Source organism: Typopeltis vanoorti, chromosome 6, assembly GCF_054136105.1.
Source record: "Typopeltis vanoorti isolate ZY-2024b chromosome 6, IOZ_Tvanoo_1.0, whole genome shotgun sequence".
Taxonomy (NCBI): Eukaryota; Metazoa; Arthropoda; class Arachnida; order Uropygi; family Thelyphonidae; genus Typopeltis; species Typopeltis vanoorti.
In genome coordinates, this window is record NC_143554.1 from 35,204,446 (window position 1) to 35,221,568 (window position 17,123).

Consider the following 17,123-nt stretch of genomic DNA (forward strand, 5'->3'; position numbering starts at 1 on the left):
CATGGACAAGACACTTTGGATGCGTTTGTCACCTACCTAAACATCCAACACCCCAAAATCCACTTCACAGTAGAAAAAGAATCGAATAACTGTTTACCATTTCTGGACACATTAGTCACCCACCTTTCAGATGGATCACTATCTTTTTCCATTTACAGAAAGTCTACATACACAGGAAGATACCTACATAAACAATCACCTCATCATCCAGTCCAATAGTATGGCATTTTAAAAACACTTATACACAGAGCCAGAGCCATTTGTTCTAATGATACAGCTCTGACCACAGAACTCAAATATCTGTGCCATACGTTCTTGGCCAACGGCTGTAATCCCTACAAAATAGATAAAATACTACATAGTCCCATTACTCTGCCATCCCCTAATACACAATGTGACCATTTCTATTCACTATGTCAGAGGTACATCAGAAAAGATAGCCAAAGTATTGATGAAACATTGCCTTCGCACCATTTTCAAACATCATGTCAAATTAGCAACTCTGATCTGCTCACCTAAGAATAAACTTCACCCTTTAGCACACCCAGGAGTGTATGAAGTTCCCTGTGACTTGGCCTATTATGGGAAAACAGGAAGATCAGTTAACATCTGCCTGGAAGAACATGAAAAATACATTTGCTACTATTACAATGGCAAGTCAGGTCTGCAGACGATACTTTGGACACTCCTTCATACAGGATTAGATGGAGAAAAACGAATGTGCTATTTAGAAGTCGTAACAGATCTGAAAGATTATTTTTTGAGTCAGCAATGGTTTGAAGAATTCTCCCAACCTTAACAAATATGGTTGTATTAATTTGCCAAAAATTTGGGAGACTGTTATCCTAAGAGAAACTTCCACATAGCTGTTTTTTTTTTTTTTGTTAGAAGGTGCTAAAAAATAGGACTTTAGGTCTTTTGTCCATTGCAATTGTATTGTTTCACTCACTCACTGTCGCGGGTACAAGTGTCTTGTGCTCTGATGATGCTGAGTTGAAATTCAGTGAAATATAAGCAGTTAATAAAACATCTCTTTGATAAACTTGTGTGGTGTTGTTAATACCATTAAAAATAAATCATGAACTGTGTTTGCATACTAATAGTCAGGCAAATTATATTAATTACAAATTCAAATTAAATGCTATAGATTTTGATATACTCCAGATTTTTGCAATGCCTTTAAATTTTCTTTACCTAATTTGCTATTGAGAAGAGGAAAAAAATCTGTTCCAAAGCCAATATTTCAAGTTGGTGTAAAAACTTATTTTACTACATTATGCAGTTTTAAAGTGACATATTAACAAACAAACGTTTAACAAAAACAAAAACAAAAAAAGACTGGTAATCAAATAAAGAAGTGTTTACTTTGTATAAATAAAGATATAAATTAAAGGTGAATTAATAAAAATAAAGAAACCTGATAAGGAACAAATGCTCAGGTGACTTCATGCACTTTTCGTGGTAAGTTGTCATCAACTGCTGGAAAAAAAAAATAAATAAAATAAAACCACTGTTACAAAGAAGTAATATGCTAATGTTGCCATGCAGAATGTAATCATTCATTTGGATTTTGGAGACAAAATCTTTATTACAACATGGAAATACAAAGCCATATTGCCTCCAGTCAACAGTATATTAGTGAACATGTTAACATTTCACATTCACTATGACCTGAGTATATAGACCTAAAATGTTAGTAACATAGGATGAGCAATGATGCTATCATACATACATCACTAGGATTTCTTGCTGCTACTTCTTAGGAAGTGAAAAATTAGAGGAAAGTGAAGTTTTGTTCTAAAGTTCTCTGTGGAAAACAAATTCAGTTAACTAGAATCCTATACCACATTACACAGATCAGTCCTCGTATCAACTTCTAGGAGCAGAAATAGCATGATAGTAAATCACATAACAATTCTACAAGATGTGGAACAATATCATGCAGATATTTATCTAGGCTTGCAGAATCTGTTTCTCTTCTGAGTCCATAATCATACATTCTCCATGGCTCACCAAAACTTGGTTCAAAAATGATGACTGATGCTGATTATTATGAAGAGCGATGCTTATCCATTGAATGTCCAAAGCTTGCTTTTTTTTTTCCCCTTTTGTATATGTGTGTAGCAAGATGAGAAAAGCAACACAAAGATAAAGAAGCAAACAGCAAAGCTAGTATTAGTGCAAGATTTTTACAGTTTAAATTTCAGTAGTACTGATATACTAATCATACCAGGCTAAAATGCTGAATGCTTATTTAATTTTCTTTTTAATGTTATACTAACTATTTCAGGATAGAAAGTGTTAAGAGATTGAAAAGTTATTGGTAGATGTGAGGAGGCAAAACACACAAAAGGTCTAAAAGTTTAAACTCACCAAATTACAGCATGGCATGCTAAATGAGTATTAATAAGGATAAAGACTATTGTTTAAGAAAATTTTAAAAATTCATGCAGATTAACTGAAGTCTGGTTGCCAGGAAAGTCTTGAGCAGAAGTGCGATCTGTGAGGACTTAAGATGGTTGCTAAGGGATGGTCAATCTAACTACCGTACTTTGAATATGCCCATGCTGAAAGAATATAAGAAAAAAAAAAGGAAAAATGGTACATCACTAAATATACTGATATTTTCTTATACTAGATCAGTCATGATAATCTGAGATAAATGGGACAAACATGGTTTAGATAAACAGAATGCTAATATAAAAACTTTATCTTGGTTCTTATTAGGAAAAAATAAAATACTGCAGGCATAAGTAATGTTTCTTTTGTTTAACTGTATTCTATTCGAATTGAAAAACTTTTCTCAGATAATCATAACCAGTGCATTATAGTTATACAATAATAATCTGTTAATATCAGGTTATATAGTACTGTTCAATTACTTGCTCTGATTGCAAAGAAATTTCACACAAACAACTAATCAACTCTGAACCTTGTTTACACTTGCATTATGTTTTATTTCTCTTTATATTTTAGGTAAGGACAGCTGGTTATCTCTGTAGGCATATGACATCAAAGTACTAGCTGAATGGATTTCAATAATACTTGGAATATCAATCAAGATTGATCTAGCAATTCCAAGTTTAAGTTGAAATCATATCCTACAGTTTTAAACTATATATTTAGTCAGTTTGTATGCATTCAAATGCCATGACAGCAAAATATGTATTATAAAACAATTCCAAGAAGTGAGTTGAAAGAAACACAGGCATACCCCAGTCACATAACACATTCCACACCACCAAAGTATAGAAAATTTCATCGCTGCTTTTTTTTTTAAAATTATCCTTATAGACAAAAGAAGTTTAATCATGTTTTTAAGAAATTGTATATGTGTGTAACATAAATAAAGCATTTAGTTATGTCAGAATAATTTTTGCTAAAAAAAAAAGTTATTATGAATAGATTGGTTTAAGGAAACATGCCAACCAGTGTTTAGTCATCAATCAATGCCATTAAAAATGTTTTCACTTCAGCAATAGATTGTCATGTTTACGGATAATAACTGTAGTATTAAGTAATGTAACACATTTGACTTCACATAGAACTTTGTTTATAACAACTATAAAAACAGCGCTACAAGGTAAGTTCAGCCTGCAGCTTATCTCAGTGTCTTATACACTATCACCACTAAATTTAATAATTTTAATCTTAGCATGTAATGTAATGTAATAGGTTTACGCATCTTCTTTTCACTGGAAGCAATACCATCAACCGTACTTTGAGTTTTATCTGCCATTATTACCAGAAAAAAAAAAAAGAAAGTTCTAAACAGTTTATAATTCACAGCAAAACACAGGAGAAGTAGTGATCAAATAGCAAACGTAGCATCATATAAATGTGTACTGGTCATAATTGAAAAGCATTGTATGAGCAGTTCATCACAAAACAGTGTCTTAGGGTCTATTCTTTTAAGTATAACCTTTGTTGCTCAGTGAACAGCAAATTTTATGCTTCATAAGTTAAATAAATTGAAATTTTCAACTCAGTTACAGTAAATTATTAACATTTCATGTTTAATTCATACACGAACTTTGCTCTGCTAAAAGACCTGTTCTGAAATTTGTCAGTTTCTAACAAAGAAACAAAACCATCATTTGATTTTGAAGACTTGTTTTTTCAAGGAAACAGAAAAACAATAATTCAATTTTTTTTTTTTTTTTGAGTTACCTAAAGTCTATCATGTAAGTAGTAAAAATGAAAAAGTGAGACAATTTTTGAATTTTTTCTTATCAACTTTGTAGAGAAATTCCACTAGAAACAGATTGTGTAACATATTATAAATTCATACATCATATGATTTGACCAATTTTTGAATATACCATTGCTAACTTTAGTTTGCAGAAGAAACATCATAGAAAATCCAACAAAAATGGTGTTCGCAGTATTCCTCCTGAACAATGCAGAAGCAAATCAACACCTCAACCTCTCCTTCCATGGCAAAATGGTAGAACATGAACCTCACATTGGAGTGAACCTGGAAAGAAGCCTAACCTATAAAAGGCACATCACCAACCTGTCCATCAAAATTAAAATGAGAAATAACATCATTTTAAGGCTTGTTGGAACAAGCTAGGGTTGTGGTGCAGAAGTTCAAAGATCATCTGCACTAACCCTTGCATTCTCTGCAGCAAAATACTGTGCCCCCGTCTGGGAAAAAAGTGCACACTAACATTATAGACACCCAGCTAAACTCTACTATGCACACAATTAGTGGGATACTAAGAAGCATCCCTCTCCCCTGTCCTATCTAACATTGGTCCACCAAATATACAGAGAGAACAAGCCTTGATTAAAGAATTTAATAAAGTAATGAGCAACCCACTCCTTCCCCTGCACCAGACTCTCATAAATCCACCGTCTTCAAGAAACCCTTTCTGGTTCATGGACAAACTCTCTTCAGCTGCCTTACCATCAACCCTTGACATGTGGAGAGAACACTGGTCATTTTCCTTGACAGCGATCTTTAGATCAGACCTGATTGAAGATCCCTGTGCTCTGCAGCCTGATTTTGCTCTTCCTAGGAAAAATTGGTCATCCATCAACAGGATCAGAACTAACCAGGGCAGATGTGGCTACCTACTGCATAAATGGAGACTGTCAGACCACCACCCTTATTGTGATTGCCCGCCCCCCCACGAACCAGATGATTACTCATATTGTGAATGACTACCCAAGGCAGCAATTTCATGGTGGTGGCCTCCAGGACATCCACAGGGTGACAGATGAGGCCCTGGATTAGCTTTCTAGACTGGACATTAATCTGTAGTTGCTTTGTATTCCTTTTGCCATAAGAATAAATAAATAGAAAATGTTCACTTCATTCTACTGGAATCAGAACAATAGTGTAGGTTCTGAATGAGCACATCATACAATGTGATATCACTCATTCAGCTAATTTGGATTTTAGAATAAGAACAAGAGAGAAAAAAAAAATTCTTTTAATTATCAGTGGCCAGAAAAATGTGTAAAATTAATTTTAAGTGAAGGCATATATAATTGGAAATTAAGCCTTATTAATTCTTCAGATAAATCATACATATCCAATATTAAGATGTTATAGGTTCTCTAATCTCTCATGTGAAAGAATGATGTATTAAATTAAAAAAAAAAAAAAAATTGAAGTTTTGTAAATGTCAGATGTATTTGAAAGGTTTAGATAAATTAGCAAAACTAAGAATCACAATTACTTTTGTGGGCAAATAGGTACACTTTGCCAGGAGTGTGTTTATATTAAGAGTCAAATGGCTAGATATAAAACATAATATTAAGAATGAAAGAATACAATGTAAATCAAATTCAACAGCTAATGCACTAGCTGTTGTCCATTAACATTTCTATACTATATTTATTCCGATGGCATCTGGCTCACAGCATGGAAGCAAGCTTACATATAGCTGATTCCAAGTAAAGAAGACAAGTATCTACCATCAAACTATTGATGTACTGTTCTCACTTCAGTGTGGTCTAAAGTAAAATAGATCATCATTTAACCTTCATATCAATGATATTGTCAGTGCATTGCAAGGGGATATTCAGTTGTTTGCAGATGATGTGAAGCTGGGAAGGGTTATTAGTAATAGTGCAGATGTGGTAGTCCTGCAAGAGGATTTGAATAAGCTAGACCATAGGTTCCCAAACTTTTTCAGGTCACCGCCCACTTTGCAAGACAAATTTTGTAACGCCCCCCCCATTATAACAGTTTCCCGCATTCAAGCCGTTTGATATTTTTGACGTAAATAGCAACTAATAATATATTACTGCTTATGCCATTAAATTTTTAAAAAGAAGTGGCCAATATGTGCTTCATCTTGAACACAGTTATTGCTATACCGATTTTGGTGAAACGTAGCCGATATGTAAAGATTGTAAAATGTATGCTCGAATAACATTATGCACAGTTTCATACAATGGTTTACATATGAAAATGTGGAATACAATTAAGAGATTGCATTGCATTAGTAAGAATCTTATTGTAATAATTAAAACACCATTAAATATATTACAAAATTGTTTATTTCTAACTTATTAAGTAAAAATACAAAGCAAAAATAACAAATTAATGTGAAGTTTCATACAATGGTTTAAATATGAAAATTCGGAATACATATTAAGAGATTGCATTACATTAGTAAGAATCTTATTGTAATAATTAAAACACCATCAAGTGTATTAGATAGTTTATTTCGAACTTACAAAGCAAAAATAACTAATTAATGTGAAGGATGAATCTGGTGCATTTTTAAAAGTTCAACTATCGTGTTCAACTTTCGCTAAAAACAGTCGTAAATTGCAACGCTCAGTTATATGCAATCGGTTCCTTTTCTTAGATAGTAAATTCACTACAGCATTAAACTTACGCTCAGCCAAATAAGAAGATGGAAATGCAGTTAAAAATTTCTGCACTATTTCCCATAATTCAGGGTACAGTGTCGGTATTGATTTTTGAAGCCAGAACTCTTGGTATCCAGTTTTGAATTTTATTTTTAGTTCTTCATTTGTTGTGAGTTCTATGAGTTCCACTTCTAAATTTGATGATCCTGCTGTGCTTACATGCGAGAAAGGATCTAGAACCCAATTTGGTATATTCATGTTTAGAATATCCTTGAATCGCTCATTGAAATTAGCATGGAGAACCTCCATGTGTTGGCAGTATGTAAGTAAATCTTCCTTTTTGAGAGACACTGCTGATAAATTTGAAAAGTGGCTATATTCCCTTCGGCCCATATTCCGCTTGAACAGAAGAAGCTTCCCTACAAAAGCAGCAATAACGTTTTTTGTTTTAATTAAATTCAATTCATCACCTTGTAGTTGTAGATTGACTTCATTAAATATTTTATAGAGGTCTGTCAAATAAGCGATGTCATTTTAGGATGTAATCATGTTGGCCCGCAATCTGTCGTCTCTGTTTTCTAGGAACTCTAGTACTGAATTAAACAAATTGTAAAATCAATTCAGACAAATACCTTTTGAAAGCCAGCAAACTTCTGTGTGAAGCAGCAAACGATTGAAATCTTCATTCGCTTTCACTACAAAGTTGGCTAAACAATCTGTCACTCAATGAATTGCTTCTAATCTTGTTGACTACTCTAATAACGTAATGGAGTGACGTGTGCAGGCGTTTACTTAAATTTTTTGCAACCAAATGTTGATGATGAAGAACACAATGTATAGCAAGTACATTTGGTACTGCTTGTTTCAAATGTGCTATGAAACCCTTGTGGCACCCTGTCATTGCTGAAGCACCATCAGTAGCAGCAGACAAAATATTACGAACAGGAATGTCTTTCTCTTGAAAAAACTTATTCATGATATTAAACATAGATTCTCCCTTTGTATCCACTTCTAAGTTTTTAGCAAATAATAATTCTTGACAAACTTTTTCTTCTTTTATGAATCGTACATATGATAAGAGTAGTGGTTCATTATTTGGGAGAGTTGATTCATCGAGTTGAATGGAAAATTGGCATGTCTTTAAATAATGGCACAATGATTTTTCAACGTCTTCAGCCATTTCATCGATTCTTCTTTGCACTGAATTATTGCTCAAAGGAATTTTCCTGATGATATCTGACGCTGGCTTATGAAGCACACAGTGTTTATTACTTCTTTTACTGCTGGCAAGATTAATTCCACACCAATTGTGTGTGGTTTTCTCGCTTTTGCGATTAATAATGAAATATTATAAGAAGCTTGTAATCCGTCATTATCTTGTTTAGTGGACGACGTAAAAAGTTTTGATATAGTTAGACATTTAAAATATTTTTCTTCTAGTACTTGAAAATAGGACAAATCTTTATCCTTTTTGTCAGCATGCATTTTAGTCAAATGCTCTTGTATTTGGCTTCATTGTTTCATTTGAAAACACTTTTTGGCAAATCAAGCACATGGATAATAATTGGTTCGTAGGAGACTGAATAAAACCATATTTCAAATACTCAATTTTGCAAATAAAATTTGCAAAAATATTCACAAAATAAAAGATTTAATTTACACTTTGTATGACTCCACTTATCTATCACACTTTCGACTGATGATTGTTGGCAAAGCACACAAAAAATAATGAAACTTATTCCTACACCACTGGTATTTATAGATTTGAAATCTAGCCCGAATCAACTTGCATGCATTGACTTGTTTGTGATACCATCGTACTCGTGCTTTGAACAAGTCATTGCAAGCACCCACATTCCTGTCAAAACATGCTGAATTGAGTGAATTACCTACGTAATAGTTGACCGACATACTACTAGTTAAGACTCGTCTGCTGCATGGACAGACTAAAGCCTGTATGGCACGATCAATTTTTACAATAGCAAAAAATGAATACATTTTTTTTAAGTACATAAAAAATAGAAGTTAAAATATCCTGTATGACACATTCAATTTTTTATTTTGCACGCAAGCGCATTTTGTTCATCCGACCAACACATTGTCCAAATAATTATAAATAATAATTAATAAATAAAATAATTACACAAGATATAAACAACAAACCTACAAAACATAACCACAGAAAACAGTATAATAAGTTTCGAATAATATTTGCTTTGTTTTTTCCCTCTAGTTAGCAATATAAGTTAGTATTAACTAGGCTAACTAAAATTTACGATTTTATTTCTTTCTTTCTTGTCATTATTATTTTTACTCATAATATTAAATTATATAAAATTGGGTTTATTTTTGTACAAATCAATTAGAAAAGTGGTTTTATATATTTTATATATATTTTGAAATGAAATATAACGAATATATTTGCTACTGTAAATATTATTATACACACATATATACATGCGCTATTTTCTCATTGACATAGAAAATTGACATCTATTTCTATCTGACATGGTAAATTTTCAAATGATTAAATAATTGAAATAGAAAATTGATAAAAAAATTGATGATGTAAGATGGCCATAAGATGAATTAAAATGCAATATTTAAATTTTAAATGATTATCTAATCGCAAAATCACGAAAATAATTAATTTTTAAATATATATTATTAATTTTTTCCATAAAGAGCCACTGACCCCTAGACCGCCCCCAAATGCTTCTGATCCCACTATAGCCCCCCCTAGAGGGCTTCAGCGCCCACTTCAGGAACCAATGAGCTAGACAGATGGGGAAATGAATGGGGATGTCGGTTTAACCCAGCAAAGTGTAAGGTCTTGAGGTTTGGGACACATCGATGGGACGCTGCATACTCTATGGGAGGAGTTATACTGGAGGAAGTAGGGGAGACAAGAGATCTGGGGTTGATGATTGATAGAAACCTGAAATTTAGGGGACATATTGCAAAGGTGGTGAAGGTAACACAGAGGATTGCTGCAATAATGAGAAGGACACTGACCTGCAGAGATAAAACAGTTATCATTCCGTTGTATAAGACCCTGATCAGACCACACTTGGACTATTGTTCTCAGATTTGGTCCCCAGGATTTGAAGGGGATAAATTAACTGTGGAAAGGTAAACAGTGTGTGTGTGTGTGTGTGTGTGAAAAATAATATAGAACTGTGTTTTGCTAGCACCGAATTAGTGATGGCTTGGAGATCAGAATTAAGGATAGTAGAGGATATCACTGTGTAAGTTGTGGTAATTTGTGTAGTGTAAGGTTTTTCAAGTGAAGAAGAAGATGAGTGATATGTACTTTCATCAGCAAAACTGTGCACTGGACTTGAACATGCAAAGAAATCATATTCTGTTTAATCCTTTATTGAAGTGTAAGTAAACAGAGTGCATGTGAAGTATCTTCAAGATCAGGCTACATGTATATGGAGGCTGATGACTTCATAACAATTGCCTAAGTAAAGCAAAGCACACTTTCTTTCAAGTGTATATTGCTATGCCTTATATGGTCAAGGTCACTACTTAGATCAGTTTAGTTTCGACCTTTACAGAAGTCTCATCAGTAGGAGACAGACCCAGAAGACATACCAAGACTGAATTAATGCGTTAATTAATATGACTTAATATGAAACCCAAATAATTTGTCAAATATTAGTACTGTTATTCATAACATGGATTCAGATATATCATCAGGTGTGGGAATGTCTCCTGTCTTCTCACCTCATTAATTACTCAGTCACCACTGTATTTTTTAAAGGATATTACAATGTAGACTAATTATTAATCATAATAAGCTTAGACATCTAGAATATCTTTATCTTCAGTTTGCATGTCAGTCACCTTTTATCATCTCTGACTCCTTTTACAGTATACACTCCCCTTGCTCCCTTTCTAATCTTTTTTTAATAGCTTCCAGAATACCAGAATACTTTGCCACCTTTCTGATATTTATTTTCTATGTTTAACACCCTTACCATGATTTCTGTTTAGCTAGCTTTAGACGGCTTCATATGCTTTATTTTCCTTGACTGCCTCTAACTTCATGAGTCCACCATGGAGTTCTGATTTTTCTATCCTTGTAGGGTTTGCCACTGAATTTTATTATTATTATTATTATTATTATTATTGTTCCGGGAAACTCCAAGGAGTCGACAGACTCATCGAGGGAGGCCCTAACATCATGTCAAGAACAACTATTCAACATTCACACAGTATCTATCATACCTTGCCTTGAACTCATTCACAGTCGTAGCACCCACAACAGACTCTGGAAGCTTATTCCACTCATTTACCAATCTCCAAGTAAAGAACCTAGCTCTAACACCCTCGTCAACCACGCTCTTGCCCAGCTTCCATGCATGGCCCCTAGTCCTCCCACCACCAGTCATATTTTCAAAAATATCTTTTGGATCAATCTTATAAAAACCCTTCAGTAATTTGAATGTCTCAATCATATCACCCCTCCTTCGCCTATCGTCCAATTTCTGCAACCCACAAATCTTCAACCTATTCTCATAAGGTTCATTCCACAGACCTGCTATCATCTTGGTCACTCATCTCTGGACCTTCTCCACTTCCTCCCCATCACGAAGAAACCCTGGTGCCCATAGCTGGGCACAGAAGTCCAGATGGGGTCTTATCAAGGCTCGATACAGAGGAACAACAACTTGTTCGTCTCTGCATGTTAAAGTGTTTTTCAGAAGCCAAGTGATTTGGTGAGCTGTTTTAGTTACTTTTGCAATGTGCCCCCTAAACTTCAACTCCCTATCCACCAACACTTCCAAATCCCTGGCCTCATCAATCTCCTGGAGTATAATTCCACCAATGCGATATACTGCTGCTATTCTTTTCACCCCAAAGTGCATAACCTTACACTTTGCAACATTAAATTCACATCCATTTTTCCTAGCCCAGTCCTCCAAACTATCCAAATCATCCTGTAAAATTTTGACATCTTGTGCACTCACAATTGCTCTACCCAACTTTGCATCATCAGCAAACAAGTGAACACTTCCTCTCAGATTCTTTCCAATATCATTGATGAACAAATTGAAAAGCAGTGGTCCAAGAACAGAGCCCTGTGGCACTCCACTAGTCACAAGACGTCTTTTAGACTCCACTCCTGAATAAACCACTCTTTGATATCTCTCCTTCAACCACCCTCTTATCCATCTCACCAACCCTATATCTATCCCCATCTGCTCCAGTTTACTGATTAGGGTTCCATGTGGTATCCTATCAAAGGCCTTGGCAAGGTCCAGTAGTATCACTGTAAACCCATTACCCCTATCCAGTTCAGCCGTCACTGTGTTATAAAATGTGAGCAAGTTACTGAGGCATGATCTACCCTTCACAAAACCATGTTGTCCCCCATACAATATCCCATTTTCATCTATCCAATCCTGTATTCTTTTCTTGACTAATTTCTCTAAGACCTTGACAATGATTCCTGATATGCTAATCGGTCGGTAATTTACAACAGCAGTCTTGGAACCACCTTTATGCAGTGGAACTATTTTCCCCTCTTTCCACCCGCTCGGGGCTAACCCAGACCCGAGACTCTAATTAAACAAAATGGTCAAGGGTACTGACAATTCTTTAGCTGCTTCTCGTACAACACGAGCTGGTATACCATCCAATCCCACAGATGTATTGACATTGAGGTTATGCAATAGACTACTCACCTCCACTTCATTAACCACAATTCCCGTATAATCTACTGGTTTATTCGTTTCTGCAATGTCACCACCTGGATGATATACTTTTGCAAAGTGCTCACTCAGTAACTCAACTATCTCAACTGATTCAGTTACCTCCCTACCATCAGCATTCTTTAAAATCAATCTGCCATGTACATTTTTCCTTTTACTTGCTACATATCTAAAAAACTGTTTAGGATTCTCTTTAGCCTGCATGGCCAATGTTCTTTCGTAATCCTTTTTTGCTTTTCTTACCACACTCGTCACCCTTCTGGCCTGCGCTTTATACCGTTCATGTGCCTGCCGGTCACCCTTCTCCTTAAATTCCCTCCATAGTTGTTTCTTTTTTTGCAACTCAAGCTTAATGGTGTTATTCATCCATTTAACCCCTACTTGATTTATTATTCGGACTCTAGGTATACAGTCAGCCATTGCTTCATGCAAGCACTTCTTAACTACCTCCCATGCACTATCAACTTCTAGTCCTTGCAGTTGTACATGCCATGGCACTGAACCAATCAAACTCCTAAGCATGTCATACTTTCCAGCCCGATAATTCCACATGTACCCTGTCTTAATTGAAAATTCTACACCTTTAGCCACCTCCCAAGTTAAGACCCTATGATTAGGGGGCGCTATTTGGTTAGGGGGCGCTAGTGGGTCAAGCGCTACGAACGTGTTTTGAAGAGCTCCTGATTCAGATAAGTTTTACTAGGAATAATTAAGTATATATGCGTAATTGTTTAAGTAAGAGCGGCTGTAAACGTTGTACGCTACCGATATTATTAGTGTGGGTTTTTTTTTTTCTTGCTTAAACTAAATACGAAAACGTTAATATTAGACCTAGTAACCTGCAGAGAAAAAAAAAAAAAAATGGCGGCAGCATTGTCATTCCAGGATTTTAATTTGGATTTCAGTCGGTTCGTTAAGTGTGAGGTCTGTTATATGTATTCCTTCGACTACGTAAATGATTTGTGGATGTTTAGTGCGGATGGAAGAAGGGTGTGTGCGAAATGTGACCTGAACGAGGCATCGATGAATGCGAATATGAAGTTGATAACAGAAAGTGCTAGTACCGATTGTGTCGTGAGTGCACGTTTGAAAGAGGATGGCAAGAAAGACAGGCGAAAAAATGTTAAAAAATCAGGAAAAAAGAAAAAGAGCGATTTGACAACCGTAACGGATGTTAAAAGGGACGAAAGTGAGGCGGAAAGAAACGAAATTGAGAGAACGAATGAAAGTAGAAATGGCGTGGTGCAGAAATCGCAAGTAAAAAAAATCGAAAGAATGAATGATAGTGAAAAAAGAATGACTGATGGCGAAAGTTGGACGCATGTTGGAACGAAAGTACTGAACCAAAGAAAGATGAATGACAGTAAAAGTGAGAAGAATTATAGCGAAAGTTGGACGCATGTTAGTCCAAAAATACGGAAACAAAGAAAGATATGTGAGAGTGAAAGTGAGAAGAATGATAGTGAAAGTTGGACGTATGTTGGACCGAAAGTACGGAAACAAAGAAGGATGAATGAGAGGGAAAGTGAGAAGAGGGGGTCGGGAGTTAGAAAGATTTAATGATAGAGTGAATGTGTCGCGAGGTTCAGAAGGTGAATTGGATTGGATGAAGCAAGAAATGAAATGGATGCGGAATGAAATTAAGAGAATTCAGGTGAAAACTATTAAAATAAATCATGATGGCATGAAAGAGATAACAAAAGATGAGCGAGTGGCATTGTATGGCGACTCCATTATTAAAGGTGTGCTAGAGGATAAAATGCACAAGGTATGTTTTCCAGGCGGTAAAATGAGTAGAGTGATTGAGGCATTGAATATGAGGCGGGAACGAGCAAAAGAGTTAATTGTATTAATTGGTACGAATGATTTGAGAGAGAACAAAGAGCATGTCAAAATGAATGTCAGGAGACTGCTTGGAAAGATAAAGGAGAATAGTGTAACAGGAAGGGTGGTCAGTGTGTTGCCTAGGTATGATTGTGGTGAAATGAGGCGGAGAGCAAGGTTTATGAATGATATTCTGGCTGAAATGTGTGAGGAGATGGGAGTACAGTTTGTTAATGTGTGGAATGAGTTTGAGGGACGAAGTGAGCTGTATGGGAGCGATGGACTGCATTTGAGTGGTTATGGTGCGAGTCGCTTGGAGAGACTGCTGCTGGAAGGTAGAGAAGTGAATAGAGAGAATGAATCAGATCGAGAGGGGAGTGATGTGGAAGAGCAGGAGAGTAAGACAGGAGAGATTGAAGGAGTGGAAATGAATGTGGAAGTGAGTGGTATGAGTATAGAAAATGAGAGAATGGGTGTGCAAGAGGAGCAGGGAAACGGCGAGGCTCAGGGTGGACAGGGATACACAGCGTGAGAAAGGTGGATGCTCCAAGAGGAGGTGAGAGAATGTGTAGGCAGGAAAGTAATGGGATGATCAGGGATCAAAAGGAAACAGATGGAATTGCAAAGGGTTCTAAAATGAAGAAGCAGAAAGGGAAATGGCCCCAGTCCAGCATGGAGAGATCACATCGAGTGAGGGGTATCAGTGGAACTAGCTGTAGATCCAGAAATGAGTTGTTGTGTTTGTATACCAATGCTAGAAGTATAAGAAACAAGGCGGATGAAATGGTTGCACTAATTGCGTCTGTGCACCCAGAGATTGTCGGAATAAGTGAGACATGGTTAGATGAGGATGACATCCTGACAGGAATAGAGATGGAAAGGTATGATGTGTTTCGTGAGGATAGAAGGGGTAAAAAGGGAGGGGGAGTGCTATTGATGATAGAGAAAGAGTTATGTCCATACAAGATAGAGATGCAAGAGGGAAATGGGGCCAGTGGTTTTGAGGCAGTATGGTGTGAGATAGAGGTGAATAGAATCAAATACTTGGTGGGATGTTGTTATAGACCTGGTAATGTGGATGGTGGTGATAGTGAAATGTATAGTCAAATAAGCCAAGCAAATAAGAAAAGGGTGATCATTATGGGTGATTTTAATTATGGCAATATAGACTGGAATGAAGAGATAGCAACTGGAAGTAAAGAAAATGAGTTTCTTGAGTTTTTGAGGGATAACTACCTCAGACAGTATGTAACAGAGGGCACAAGAGGATTAAGGGTCTTGGATTTGGTCATCTCATCGGAGGATGTAATTATCAATGAGGTATCAAATCATCCACCAATTGGTGAAAGTGACCATGAGGTGATTACTTGGGTGGTTGCCAGCAGTGCAAGGACCCCTGTGAAAAAAGGGTATATGTGGAACTACAAGGGGGGGTGATTATGAAGAGCTCAGGAGACAGCTTGCAGGTGTAGCATGGAATGAGGAGTTAGCTGGAAAAGATATCAATGCAGCTTGGGGGATTTTCAAAAAATATTTAGTGGATGCAATGTCTAAATGTATACCACGGGTGAGAAGGTTAAATAAGTTAGGTGTGAGATGGATGAATAAAGAGATTAAGCATGCAATACAGAGAAAAAGGGCATTGTGGAGGCAGCATAAGAGAAGTGGAAGTAACCAATTTCATGAGTTCTACAAAGACCAGGCAAGGAGAGTGACTTGGTTGGTGAGAGTAGCTAAAGAGAGGTATGAACAGCAGTTAGCTAATGAAGCTAAAAAGAATCCTAGGGAGTTCTTTCGATATGTAGCCAGCAAAAGAAAGAATGATTATGGAAGGATGACATTGATTGGAGGAAATGGTATAAAGACAGCTGTTGCAGAATGTGTGGTGGAGATACTTAATGAGCAGTTCATAAAGATCTTTCAATCTTGTGAATGTGACTTCATGGAGAGATTAAGAGCAGTTGATGATGGGGAGGAGAGACTGACTGTAAGTGAGCAAGAGGTGTTTGGGGAGTTGAGTAAACTAGATGTAAATAAGGCTGTGGGACTTGATAATATATCACCGCGTATTCTGAAGGAATGTGCCAGAGTGTTGACACCTGCCTTGACATATTTTTTTAATACGAGTCTTGCACTTGGTCAAGTCCCTAAAGAGTGGAAGGAGGGCAAGATTGTGCCACTTCATAAAGGAGGTGATCGAACTCAAGCATCAAACTATAGGCCTATCTGTGTGTCAGGTGTTGTGGTTAAGTTGTTGGAGAAGCTTGTGAGAACTAGGATCCAGAGTTGGGTTGACAACAATGGTATAATCTTTGATGGACAGCATGGATTTGCTAAAGGGAGGTCGTGTTTTAGTAATCTACTTACTTATTACAATAAAGTGACTGCTTCCTTGGACAGAGGAGAAGGATACACAGTAATATACTTGGATTTTGCAAAAGCTTTCGATAGAGTACCTCATGATAAGTTGACAGTCAAACTAGAGCAGATGGGGTTGGATATTAGATTAGTGCATTGGATTGGAGACTGGCTATCTGATAGGTATCAACAAGTTGTGTATGGGGGTGCAATATCCAGGAAAAGGAAAGTCACTAGTGGAGTGCCACAGGGATCTGTTTTAGGGCCATTACTATTTAACTTGTATATTAATGATATTGGCGAAGATTTGGATGGAGATATTCAGTTGTTTGCAGATGATGCAAAGTTGGGACGAACCATAAAGAGTAGTGAAGATGTTGTGGC

General features: G+C 36.2%; 1 protein-coding gene across 3 annotated transcripts in view; it reads right to left on the reverse strand.

Annotated features, from left to right (window-relative positions):
• Positions 1-1,311: 1,311 nt before the first annotated feature.
• LOC150105379 (vesicle-associated membrane protein 3-like) overlaps positions 1,312-17,123 on the reverse strand; it is a 138,732-nt gene continuing 122,920 nt past the window's right edge. Inside the window, exon 6 of one of the 3 annotated variants that reach the window (XM_090394750.1) lies at positions 1,312-1,476. In XM_090394750.1, coding sequence (XP_090250876.1) covers positions 1,436-1,476 — 41 coding nt within the window. In that variant the 3' untranslated portion in view covers positions 1,312-1,435. Of the gene's footprint in view, positions 1,480-1,814; positions 2,568-17,123 lie in introns of those variants that run through there. The other 2 variants (XM_090394749.1, XM_090394751.1) reach the window with 2 other exon arrangements.